The sequence below is a fragment of the Gopherus evgoodei genome, chromosome 2 (genome assembly GCF_007399415.2).
Source record: "Gopherus evgoodei ecotype Sinaloan lineage chromosome 2, rGopEvg1_v1.p, whole genome shotgun sequence".
NCBI lineage: Eukaryota > Metazoa > Chordata > Testudines > Testudinidae > Gopherus > Gopherus evgoodei.
The window spans coordinates 116,149,828-116,162,711 of record NC_044323.1 but is presented as its reverse complement, the minus strand read 5'-3'; the positions used below and the strand labels follow the sequence as shown (position 1 = coordinate 116,162,711).

General features: G+C 44.6%; 1 protein-coding gene across 3 annotated transcripts in view; it reads right to left on the bottom strand.

Moving 5' to 3' along the window:
- Positions 1 to 12,606, bottom strand: part of COL15A1 (collagen type XV alpha 1 chain) — a 265,933-nt gene extending 253,327 nt beyond the window's left edge. For 2 of the 3 annotated variants that reach the window (XM_030551564.1, XM_030551565.1), the window contains exons 1-2: positions 12,347 to 12,606; positions 12,157 to 12,239 (exon numbers count right to left, since the gene is read on the bottom strand). In XM_030551564.1, the coding sequence (XP_030407424.1) occupies positions 12,157 to 12,239; positions 12,347 to 12,357 (94 nt within the window). In that variant the 5' untranslated portion in view covers positions 12,358 to 12,606. The remainder of the gene's footprint in view (positions 1 to 12,156; positions 12,240 to 12,346) is intronic. The other variant, XM_030551563.1, reaches the window with a different exon arrangement.
- Between the last annotated feature and the right edge of the window lie 278 nt (positions 12,607 to 12,884).

Below are 12,884 nucleotides of genomic sequence, written 5' to 3'. Positions count from 1 at the left end.
GATTAAAGTAATGCACAACCAGAGATTGACTTTTTTTTGTTCTAATGCAGCTGGAAAAAGCTCACAAGATAAAGGTCGTCCTGTGACATCTGCCAAGAACACTGGAAAAGTTGTATTAAAATGTTTTAGGCTGCAAGAATATAAACAAATAAAGAATAAATAAAGTGCAAATGTGACTCATTTCCTAGACAAAGGGTTTTGAACCTGTTTAGGTGTTTCATCCAAGCTGACTATATTTTAGGTAGAATTGACCATACCACAGAATTATAACAAGATGGGAAAAGTGCCTTTCTCGCTGGAATTTCCAAGGGATTAAGCCTCATAAAAATTCTGTTTCAGTGGTGGAGTCTATGTGGATTTCTCTGGCTGCCATTGTATTTAGCATGATCCTCACTCAAAAGCCCACTCATTTCTGCTCTTTAGCGCACACAAGATGAAGAATGATTCCTTGCTTTACAGGGCGGGGTAGGGTTGGGAGGGGGGCAGAATTGGACAGCTGCCCAGAGGTGAGGAGGAGAGAGGGAGATTGCATGCCTGAAGATGCCCAACCTGGGCCCCTCCTTCTCTGGCTCTCTGCCTCTCATTGGCCAGCTGAGATTGATTGATTGGCCCCCATGTTCCACTTTCCCATTAATTTAGACCTTTTTCCAGGCTGTAGGGACCTCCTATCCTCTTTATCTCTCCTGCCCACTCCTTCTTATAGTTGTAGTGTACAAGCTGGGTTTTTTCAGGGCGCTGTGGGTCTGACTGATTCCCTGTTTGGGAGTCTGGAAGTAATTTTTCCCACTAGACCCAACTGGCAGAGATCTGGTAGGTTTTCTCATCTTCCTCATAGCATCATGGAGGCACAGTGAAGTTGAAGGGGGCACAGCTTGGAAATATAATATTAGAAATATACAGGAATGTTAGTTCATTGTGTTGCAACCTGCATCAAGAATCCAGTGGAGATAAAGGCCAAAAAGGCCAAGCTCCCAGGGCCGGAGCTTCCATTTAGGTGGCCTAGGCAATCGCCTAGGGCGCCAGGATTATTGGGGGGCGGCATTTTGCCGGGGGGGTGGGCAGCAGGTGGCTTCGGTGGACCTGCCACAGTCATGCCTGCGGACGGTCCACTGCTCCCGCGGCTCCGGTGGACCTCCCGCAGGCATGACTGCGGCAGCTCCACCAGAGCCGCGGGACCAGCGCGTGGGGCGGCGAAATGGCCGTGCACCTAGGGCGCTAAAAACACTAGCGCCGGTCCTGCCAGCTCCCATATATAAATGAGACCCAACATTTCATTGGTGGACCCTGTTCCTGTAAGAAGTGGAGACCTGAAGACTTTGCAGACCAAGGTACTCCCTTAGCACCCTCTACCCACCCCCCCTGCTGTGGGGTGGGTGGCCAAGAGGCTTCAGAAGTGAGCTGAGTCCTAGGGGTAGCCTGAGAAGGTCTACCCTGAGGTATTGGTTATATGGTGGGAGCCCATGTAGTCCCACACAGATGAATGGTATGTGAGAGATGGATTGGGCCTATAGCGCCAGTCCTCAGTGTTAAATTAACAAAGGTGCAACCTGCCATTTAAATCCATCCTGGTGACCGTCTGTCTTCATCTGTGCGTCCTGATTAAGCCACAGCTACTCTCTTGCCAATAGACTGAAGACCTCAGAACTACTCAATTAAATATGCTCAGAGAGCACAACACAGGTAAAGGATCTCTGCGGTTACCTGTGCCAAACCCAATGCATTTTTGGCAACCCCCTTTTCTAGCCAGTCACCTATACTGTCCCACTTGTTCAAGCTCATGGATTAGGATGGCTGCAATATGTTTCTCATGGTGTTAATTCAGGTACTCTTTTGTCACACTATCCAGAGTGCCTCACAACCAGAGGTACCAACCTCAGGAAAAACTGTCAAAAGCAGAGCAGACACCCCAAACTGATGGTATGTTCTATAATTCGATTTCACCAGCCCCATACGACATGTAGTCTTATAATGGAATCACAGACAGACCCCTTAGACACACCGGTCTATCTTGTCACCCAGGCAAGCTGGGCTATGTAATAAATGGTCACTTATACCAAAAATCATAAAATATTCCAGGTTACACCCAGTCCCAAGAGACTAGTCACTCACCTAGGTCGATTTGCATTCTAGATCTCACACCAAAGACAACACTGGTAGCCAGTTCTATAGTGAACTAATTAAAGGTTTATTAGCTAACAAAAAGGGAATGAGTTATTGACAGTTTAAATCAGGTAAAATTACATACACGGGTGAGTCACAGTCTATAATTCCAAATGGTAGCAGAGATGTAGTATTCTGCCAGTTTCCCAAAAGTCTCTCCGGGCTACCCAGAAAAACTCTGTGGATCTCAGGTCTTCTTGTTCCGTTATTCTGCTCTGTTAAAACAATACTGTCCAGAGATGAAGAATTTTTCTCTGCATCCATACTTCTAGCTTCTTTTTCTCACAGAAAACAAGTTGACAGTGTCACTACTCACATGAGCTCTTTGAGGATGGAGAGAACGGAATGCATTTAGAGACTTTCATTTCCAGTCATCACCCACAATGACCTCTTGCTTTGAAATGTGCAAGAATTAGCACTTTCCTGTTAAAATTCTAACTTCTTTCTTATCTGATGGGTTATTTACTAACAGGATATATACAATGTAAATCATAGAACTGAAAGGGACCTTGAGAGATCATCTAGTCCAGTCCCCTGCACTCATTAAATGTTTGCAATTACACTATAACAGGATACAGATAAATGAAAACAATGCATGCAGCATCCCATTAGTTTGCATAAAGTTTAAACACCAAATACACTCATACATTTAGCTATCACTCTGACCTATACTAATACAAAAGGGAATTGGCCTGGCTTCCACATATGTGCAGTGTAAGTGTAGCCGTGTCAGTCCCAGGATATTAGAGAGACAAAGTGGGTGAGGTAATATTTTTTATTGAACCATCTTCTGCTGGAGAGAGAGACGCTCTTGAGTCACACAGAGCTCTTCTTCCAGCTATGTATTTGTAAGTGTTCAGTGAGGCCTGGGGCTTTGGCATGAGCTGGTACCTAGTCTGCCAGTGTCACTCTCTTATTTTGCATTAATCCTAGGCAGAACAAATGTATACAAATTCTTGGGTTTTTGCCTCTTGCCAGACCACATTATTGACAACATGGGATTCAATCCTTTCAAATGGTTGATCACTGCATGAAGCAAATCCGAAGTTTCTGTTTTGGCCTCATTTGTGATTTACAGATGATTCCTGATCCCATGCTCCATTGTGTTAACTTCTTTGCATACAGTGCCTGTGGCAGTGCCTTTCTCATGCATGAATTCTGGCTCCTCAACTGATCCTCTGGTTTTGCCAGAAGAGCACTGCAATACAGTGGGTCAAATTCATACCTCTTGCAACTCCTTTGCCTGTACTTTCCTTTCCCCATAACAGGCATGTTTCTGTCAATCTATCCATGGTAGGAGCAGTCATAGAATCATAGAATATCAGGGTTGCAAGGGACCTCAAGAGGTCATCTAGTCCAACCCTCTACTCAAAGCAGGACCAATCCCCAACTAAATCATCCCAGTCAGGGCTTTGTCAAGCCTGACCTTAAAAACCTGTAAGGATGGAGATTCCACCACTTCCCTAGGTGGTGAGGAGTTGTAATTTGGTATGTGGTGTAAAAGTGTCGGTGCTTGCACACAGGAGGCATTTCTTGCAGAGGATCTCCTCCTCACAATGGAACCCTAGCTTTAGGGTAAAGCCCTGACAAACTCGTGAGTGTATGAGCAGATGCACGTGTACTTAAACACTCAAAGGATGTTGTACCACTCAGGCTGCTTAAATGAAATTTCCTGTGTTGCAGTGCCTGCAGCTGAGCCAGTCCATTGCAATGAAGATTTCAATCTATTCTGCCACAGCAAATGCAGCACAGCAACTCACTGAAGCAGAATTAGTGGCATACATATAAAGATATCTCTTACAAAATCATGATGTTTAGCTTGGAACATTAAAATGACTTTCCATCCGAAGGATATCCAATCTAGTAACTGTGGAGACGAGTGGAAATGAACATAACCACTATACTAATTATACACACTTGTACCCCTACCGGTTTCCCTTCAAGAGGCATTGGGAACCTTTAGCTGATTAGCTGAGCAAGTTACCAAATATGCCAGTTATTGTCCTGAAGAGCTATTGGACAAAATGCTGCATCGGATACACTAATCCATTTAGAACAGCAAATGATAGGACAAGTCTGAGGTAGCAAATTTGTTCCACAGTTGTTACCAGATTCTTCAACTATTTATACAGAATTACCCTCATCAATTTTCTCTAAGCCCTGGTCTACACTACGAGTTTAGGTCGAATTTAGCAGCATTAAATCCATTTAACCCCGCACCCGTCCACATGACGAAGCCGTTTTTGTCGACATAAAGGGCTCTTAAAATCGATTTCTGTACTCCTCCCCCAACGAAGGGATTAGCACTGAAATTGACATTGCTGGGTCAAATTTGGGGTAGTGTGGACACGATTCGATGGTATTGGCCTCCAGGAGCTATCCCAGAGTGCTCCATAGTGACCGCTCTGGAAAGCACTTTGAACTCAGATGGACTAGCCAGGTACACAGGAAAAGCCCCGGAAACGTTTGAATTTCATTTCCTGTTTGGCCAGCATGGGGAACTCAGCAGCACAAGTGACCATGCAGTCCCCCCAGAATGTTTCTACGCTCCCTCTATGATCTCTGTCCCTGAGGTTATTGCAGATTAGAAGGCGGAAAAAAATACACTTGCAATGACATGTTTTCCAAGCTCTTGCAGTCCTCCCACACTGATAGGGCACAGCGTAATACATGGAGGCATTCAGTGGCAGAGGCCAAGAAAGAATTGCTGTGTTTGCTTAACAGCAAAAGTATCGTGCCTCACTAGCGATCCTGCCCGAGACAGGTCGCTGTGTCACATTTACTTTGTGCTGTGTCAGCCTTGGGTGGGGGCATGACCACTTTGTGAGCAGGAAGGCTATAGATATAGACATTGAATTAGGTAGCTTCTGTAGCTAGAGAAAACATTCCTGTGTATTCGGCAAAGTCTGTGGCAAAAAAAGAGAAGCCCCATAGTGTAGTGGTTATCACGTTCACCTAACACACACAAGCGCTGTTGTATAGTGGTTATCATGTTGACCTAACACATGAAACATTCCAGGTTTGAAAGCAGGTAGAAACAGGTTACGGTTCCTTTTTCTGACTCTCCTCCTGCATTTTTAGTCTTAGAACAGACCACGCTGTGAAATTTTACTTTTACTATCAATTATGAGTTAAATACTATGGAAGCTCTCTCTAAGTTATAGTCCAGAATTCCTTATCCTTTCGGCTGCTCTGATAAATTAACATTTTTGTTAGGGGCGGGGAGGAATTTTCATGAAGCCTTTTATAGGGACTAATGCTATCTAGGACTCTGAAATAATCTTAACGTAGCCCATAGAGTGCAATTCTTCGTTCTGGATTTGTCTTTCCATAAATTGAACTGCTCCTTACTACTGTCCAGGCTTCATGAGCCATGGGAGCAATGGGCAGGCTGGGTAGGTGCGACCGCACTGTGCTGCTGGCTGGGAGAGCAGCCTGAGGCAGAAGCCTCCAGCTCGCATGATGTTCCAGGCAGGACTGAATCTCCATGAAATGAAACTTAAAGAAGAGAATGACCTGGAGTCATTCCCATTCGGTGCTCTAAGAGGAGGATAGCCATGTCTGTCCAGGCATCCCTGATCAACCTCACTGAGGTCTGTCAGCTGAGAGGGGCTGAGCAGGACCCTGGCTGGCAGGAGCCAGAGGACAGAGCCCCAGACCAGCAGCGGGCTGAGCTGCTCACCACGCTGCTGGTCTGGGGCTCCATTCGCCGACCTGCTCAGCCCACTGCCTGCCTGGGGTTCCGATCATCCAGGCAGGCAGCAGACTGAGCGGGTCGGGGGGACAGGACCCCAGAAAAAAAGGCTTGAAACAATTATTTGCCATTGCCTTCATGGAGGGAGGGTGGGGCTGAAGACATGTACCCAGAGCCACCTGCGACAAAGTTTTTGCCCCAACAGGCATTGGGAGCTCAACCCAGAATTCCAGTGGGCGGTGGAGACTGCGGGAACTGTAGGATAGCTACCCACAATGCAACACTCCGAAAGTCAACACTAGCCTCGGTACTGTGGACGCACTCCGACGAGTTAATGGTCTTAATGGTCTGAAGTGGGGACACACACAATCGACTGTATAAAATCAATTTCTAAAAAATTGATTTCTATAAATTCAACCTAATTTCGTAGTGTAGAGATACCCTAAGTAAACTGGCTCTGTTTTGATAACGAAGGCATTTTAAACAGCTATGAAACCAGGACAGGCTGTATATTAACAATTTGCACAGCTGCTAACACCCTGAAGACACAGTTTAAAGATATGAAGTGACTTGTTCAATGTAGACTGCAGTGCAATTTGACAACGTCCAAATGTTCACTTTGGAGCTGGAACAAGATTAGAGGCATCTACATTGTCTGTGCTCTGTACAGTCAAGCTCGACTGTAGAAGTTGTTTCCTTTCTTGGAAGAGAATTGAAAGGAACAGACCATTCCTGTCAACACTGCCATCACCATAGTGGTGGATAATGAGCCTGTTTTACACATATATAATTACTACTTACATGCATTCTTTTCTACACCCACTGCATTGGCACACTGTGAGTAGAAATACAAATCCACCTACACATCTGAATTCCAGCAAGGTGGCCAATAGTCAATGTGAGTCAATCATTTGGAATGGTTTCATTAGAACCAAGGGCTCCCTAGCACAAAGTTTATGTCAACAACCTAATGACAGCCATTCTGTACACACAGATTCAAGGAAAAAGACAAATATTTACTTTCTGTGAACTGTTGCTGAGCATATTATTTACAGCAGGCCGGCGCTGGGTAGCTTTGCTAATAATAAAACCCAGATGTTGATGGGAACGCTTTAAAGCTCTTTAAAAGTAAGAGGACTCAGACCTAAAATATTTAGATACAGTATATGGTTCCACGTTTGCAAGTCACATCAACAATTTAAATAAGCCCACTTTCGTTCGGAACAAAGTATGAAAACGTGCAACAGTGTTGCTCTGGCTGTCAAGTACTACACCCCACACTAATAAACGTTGAGATGTTTTGACATCGAGAAGAATGAATGGGACTTTATGAGGAAATGAGAGCAAGATGATGATCAAAAAGGCTCCCTCCATTCCAAGTTTTACCCGGGCTCAGCTTCAGCACTCACACTCTACAATTCCAAATCTGGTGCCACAATTGGGAATACATCACAGTCCTGGGGAATTCCGAGCACCCTCAACTCCTATTGACTTTAAGAGCAGTGGAAGGTGCTCAGCCCCTTGCACAATGTGGCCTTTAGTAACCAATGCCATGCACTGACACCAAACACAAGGTAGAGGACTTAATTCTTAAATGACCAAACATGAGGCAGTATCATGACTAGAGGAAGAAATTCTAACAATGTGCACCTAAATAGTTCAAATGACAATCACTGATGTAAGTAAATCAGCTCCATCACTTCCCCTTAATAGGCTCTGACACCTCTCTCTACTAACAAACAGAATAAGTACTATTTGATGCAAATTTCGTCTATTGTAATTACAAAGGTTTCCACAATTTGACCAGCTCCATAAGAAGGTCTGAGAACATTCAGTGGTCACATTCTGCCTGCCCCTTTGCAGTGGGAGGGTGCAATGGAAAGGGCTAAGGATCTTCCCACCCTTTATGAGCCCACTCTGGGGAGTGCAGGGATTTCTCCCATTCTGTTCCCTTGTGGTGCATATCACCTGGCAGAGGGCAAAGAGAGGGAAGGGCCATGGTTGCCCCACCCGTGTGCCTAGAAGGAGAGCGATGCAGAAGGGGGTGAAAGGAAGTTTCAGCGTGCCACCAAGCATCAGGGCTTTGTCTGTGTGGCACAATCTAGCCCCAGATAAATCATTCACTGGAGGTGAGGTTTTCTCCCATGAATTTGTGAACAATTTAATCTCTTTAACTAGTTGCCATATATCCCAAGCTTAATCAGACACTTAGCTGCCTTGCATGCACTCTGTGTTATGATCCAGTGGAAACAATCTACACTACCCCTCAAAAACACTTTTGACTGACCCTTAGCTCCTGGAACAATGAAAACGGCTCTGGAGGTATTATAACCACATGTTCTAGTAGCTAACTTAAAATAAGGCAATGTGTCACATGGAAAAACGTGCTGTTGTGAAATGCAATGTACATAACAGCAACTAATTCTGTATTTTGGCTGGACAACAAAACAAAGCAGTTGGATATGCTGTTGTGTTAAAAACAGTCACTTGATCATTAGGGACTTGATTATGCCATTTAAGCACAGTCCACAATGAGGGGATACAGGCCACTACGTCAGGGAGAACACTGCAGGCTATCTGGCTTAGTAGGGCAGAATACTTCCTGGAATTCCTGGGCATACATGGGCTGCATACTCACTGTTATACCCTTTTATGGGGAATAGCATATTCCTCCTCTCTGGCATGGCCCCACCTTTTCTCCACCTCCTTTGAGGTGACATAAGCCTCCAGGGGCATATGGATGGGGCATGGTGGGGAATCATTCCTGCAGTCCCCGGAGTACAGAGACACAAATCCACAATGGCATTTTGTGGATTTATTCTTAGCATTGCAGTGCCTAAATTTTAGGCGCTTAGCCACCCCGTGGAATCTACGAAGCCTAGGTTAGATGCCTAGGCTCTCTGCATAATTCTGGACAGCAATAGGTGCCTGAGAATGGAGCTAAAAGAGTCAGGATGCTAGGCAAGGAGCCACCTAAACTAGTCAATAGCAGGTGCCAAATAGAAGCGTGTGTCCTAAGCCCCACCCCTCACTACAATTTAGGCACCTAGATCCAGGCTGGAGAGAAGAGCCTAACTCTGCTTGGAACGCAGAGCCTGGAATCCACAGCTGGGAACCCCATTCCTGGAGCCAGGCACCTGTGCTGTTTCTTGCAAGAACAGTGCCAGTGCACACCTAACTCCACACAAAACAGTCAGGGGCGGCCACTTCCCTTATTATCTTTCACCCAGTGGTAGGGGAACTCACTTGCGCATTCAGAGATCCTGGTTTAGTTCCACCCTCTATCTGATGAGCAGAGATTTGAACTTGAGTTTCCCACCTCTCAGGTGAGGTGCTACTAGGAATCAGGTTCTGGAGCAGAGCTAGTCTCCAGGCAACCTCATCAATACAGCTGGCCCGCAGCATGCTGCCTGATGAGCTACACAACCTGAGTGGCTGCAGGGGGCAGCAGTAGTTCCACCAGCCCTCAGTGCTCAGACCCACCACTGTGACTGCGCCTGTGTTATCTCGGTCCTGTTGCTCCTGCTTTGCCCCCAGCCTTGCCTCTATCTTGCACCTGTCTGGAACTCCGCCTTGCCTGATACACTACTCAGCCCAGTTCCTGACCTCCAGCTCGAACTTTGGCTCTGGCTTCTTCGGACTACAGACTCTAGTCTGGCTCTTGACTCTGGTATCCAGTTTCTGCCCTCCGTTCTAACCTTAGGTTCCAGCTTTTGACTACTGGGTCCAGCTCTGAACCTAGTCCTTAGTGCCCAGTGACTGCTCTGACCACCAGGCCAGACTGCCCCGTCCGGTCACCTGACAGGTGCCCTACAACAATTGGACTATACTGTCATTCTCACTCTGTCTCTTTGGCCCAATGCATATTTAATTATCTATACACAGTGGAACAACTTCAACTGCAGAGACAGAGAGCCTGCATCAGACTATCCATAGCTCAGTGATTAGGACACTCACGTGAGAGACCCCTGTTCAAATCCCTCCTCCTTATTGGGGGGTTGAGTGTAAATTGGGGTCTCGTATGGGCGATGAGTACACCAGGGTAAAGGCTATATGGGAGGCTGCTGCTGTCCTCCAATGATTTTGTGTGGAGTTAGGCATGCTCAAAGGATTGGACCCTGCTGGGGAGATAGCTGGGAGAATGCCAATCTGTACCTGGTTTGAAGACCACACTAGGGCTTGGGTGTGAGTTAGGCAGCAGGACTACTGTCTAAGGCAGCACTGTGCATGCCTGGAGGCAGAAACAAGCATCTAGGGGACTTCTACAGCAAAAAATATTGGCACTGAGTGATTCCAAGCACCTGCAGGGTTAGAAGGCAGCCAAATGAGGGTTTTGAGGCCCAGTGACACCTACATTTTTAACTTACGCACCTAATGTGGGAGGTTGGGATCTTAAATCTTTTTTGTGGATCTCAGCCAGAGGCTACAACTTTACTTGGCCCTTCCATGGCTCATGCAAATGGGGAAGGCAACTTACACTTTCCTCACTTTCCCCTGTGTATCTGCATAAGGTCCAGGCACACTCTGGGTGGACAAGTACCAGGACTGACCAACTACTAGTATCATGGAAGGATGACATATTTATCCTCCCGATTATTGATGCCACCAAATGATGCTTCATAGCTTGCTTACAATATGTGGAGACTTTCACAACCTACTAACTCTTCCCTGATTAACAAGAATAGTTGTATGGGGCTTATTCTGTCACCCTTACTCAGCTGGAGTAGCATCCGTCCTTCCACCACCACCACCACCACAGGTAGCCCCATTGCACTGGGCTCTACAAAGATCTATGGGCTCAATCCTCCAAGGTGCTGAGCACTCTGAACTCACGTTCAAGTCAGCTGTAGGTGAAGACAATCAGCATCTTACAGGACTGAATGTAATTGATATCATTGACTGCTCTGTCTCTGGTGGCAGATCCTTTGTGCTAGATCTATCTCTTGCAAGAGCTTCATGCTTATTCTAAGTATTATCAATGTATGACCCATACAGTTATGACCACATGTGGGTTTCTACTTGTGTTTTTATGTACTATAAGTCTTCATCTGACTGTCCAGTCCAAGATAAACATTTTAGTCAGTGTATTGCTGTATTTAGCTTTACATGAGAAATAAATCTTCATACGATGCTGAAAGTTGGATCCAAATAGTATATGCATCATACTCTGTTTGAACAGAAAATGAAATACATGTAATGTTTGCCCGTCTTTCTCATAGCTTGTTCCTAATGGTAGCATTCATAAATTACATGTAGTCCAGCAATGTAACATACTTGGCCAATATGTAAAAATCTTGCAGTTAGCATTTGCTAACATGTGGCATACCTCCCAGTGAAGTGAAAGGAATAACTAGCTGGAGTTTTGGCTGTGACATTGCCACACATTGGGCGGCATGCCTCAGTTGGAAAAAAAAAAGGGGGGTTGGGAAATATTCAAATCTCTATCTCCAATCTGTATTTTTCTATGCAGTACCTTTTTAATGCTCTCATAACTATAGAATCCAGGTGTTGCCTACATAATTAAGATCCACAATTAATTCTGGTTGAAGGAGCTAAACTCTTAAGGTATATTATCGTCCATGCTGCAAACCTAACATTTCAATCTCTATTTGCTTTTTCTTCAATAGTATGTAAACTTCTAAATCAATACAGTATCTTTTAAAATATGCTGAAAAGTTATATCCTCTGTACAAACTGCAAGGTATTGACCATGTTACAAAGCATGCATTATATAGAGAAGGAGAAAAGGGGATTTTCATTCACAAAAGTTAACTGGTTACATTTTCATTTCAGCATGCTAGTCAAAGAATAACTGAAGAGATCTGAAAGGCACAATGTGCTCAGGCATTCTGGAGCATAAATTCATAACACCCAGAAGCAGCATCACATAATGCCTTAGAGATCATACCACACTTAGCACTTGCTACTGTTAACACCAGACTGACAGATCTATACCCTTCCTACTACTCTGCTGCATCTCTGTAAATCCAAGTGTAATTTATATACACCATATAACACACGGAGTGATTTTTTCTCTTACTGCACTCTCAAGTAACATTGACAGAGCACATCATGCTCTCTTACTTTTGGGGACCAATTTATTTATTTTAGCTCCCCACTCTTCCAGAATAAATGGCAACTATAGCTCTTAACTAGCAGCAACCTCTCCCAGTGAAGCTGAAGACAACAGTCAGCAAATATATTAGAAATTTGAAATGCACAACGACTTTCCATATTAGAAATGTGGCTTTCAAAAGAAACCCTTAACCTCAATTTAAATAGTGATCTGGGGAGTTTCTTACCTTCTATGACCTGAGCCGCTAAAACAACAGGGAGAAATGAACCCCAGTGCAGCAGTAGCAAATTCCAGGGCCGCCAGCAATGCCTGGAGCAAATTTGCCAAGAAGAGGGAGAAAAAAAAAGAAGAAAAAGATAAGACTAAAAGTTAAAGGCAGAAATTCTAGAAAAAAAGTCACAAGTTAGCATTCTTACCTTGAGAGCATTTTTTTTTAAAGTTTGTTGAAAGACTTTAAGTGGGAAAAATGTTCAGTGAACATTAATTTTTACTTCTGAAAAGAAAAAGTTAATAAAAATTGGAGTCTGTTGTCTCCTCCAACGTTCAGACACGAGTGAAACAAAGGCAGCTCTCAGGCTCTCTCAGTGACTCATTGCAATGAGTGCTCCAACACTGAAATCTGACTCCTTCTAGATTTTCCTTTCAGACCACTGCCTTAAACGCCTTAACCTTATTCCCTACCTTATTAATGGAGACCCACTTTTGCTGCACCTCCTTTCATTGCTATCATTATCCACTCTTGCATCTAACTACACAGCATACATATGCTAGAGTTTCCCCACACCCTCTCCCTTCCACCACTCATTACCTCCACTCCCTTACCCAATAAAATATTACCTACAACATCTTTCCATCCAATATAACCAAAACTAGGCATCTCTGTATGGTATTCAACACTTCTCCAACCAGACAAATTAGCCAAGCTATAACGTAAGCAAATTTTAAAGTAATGAA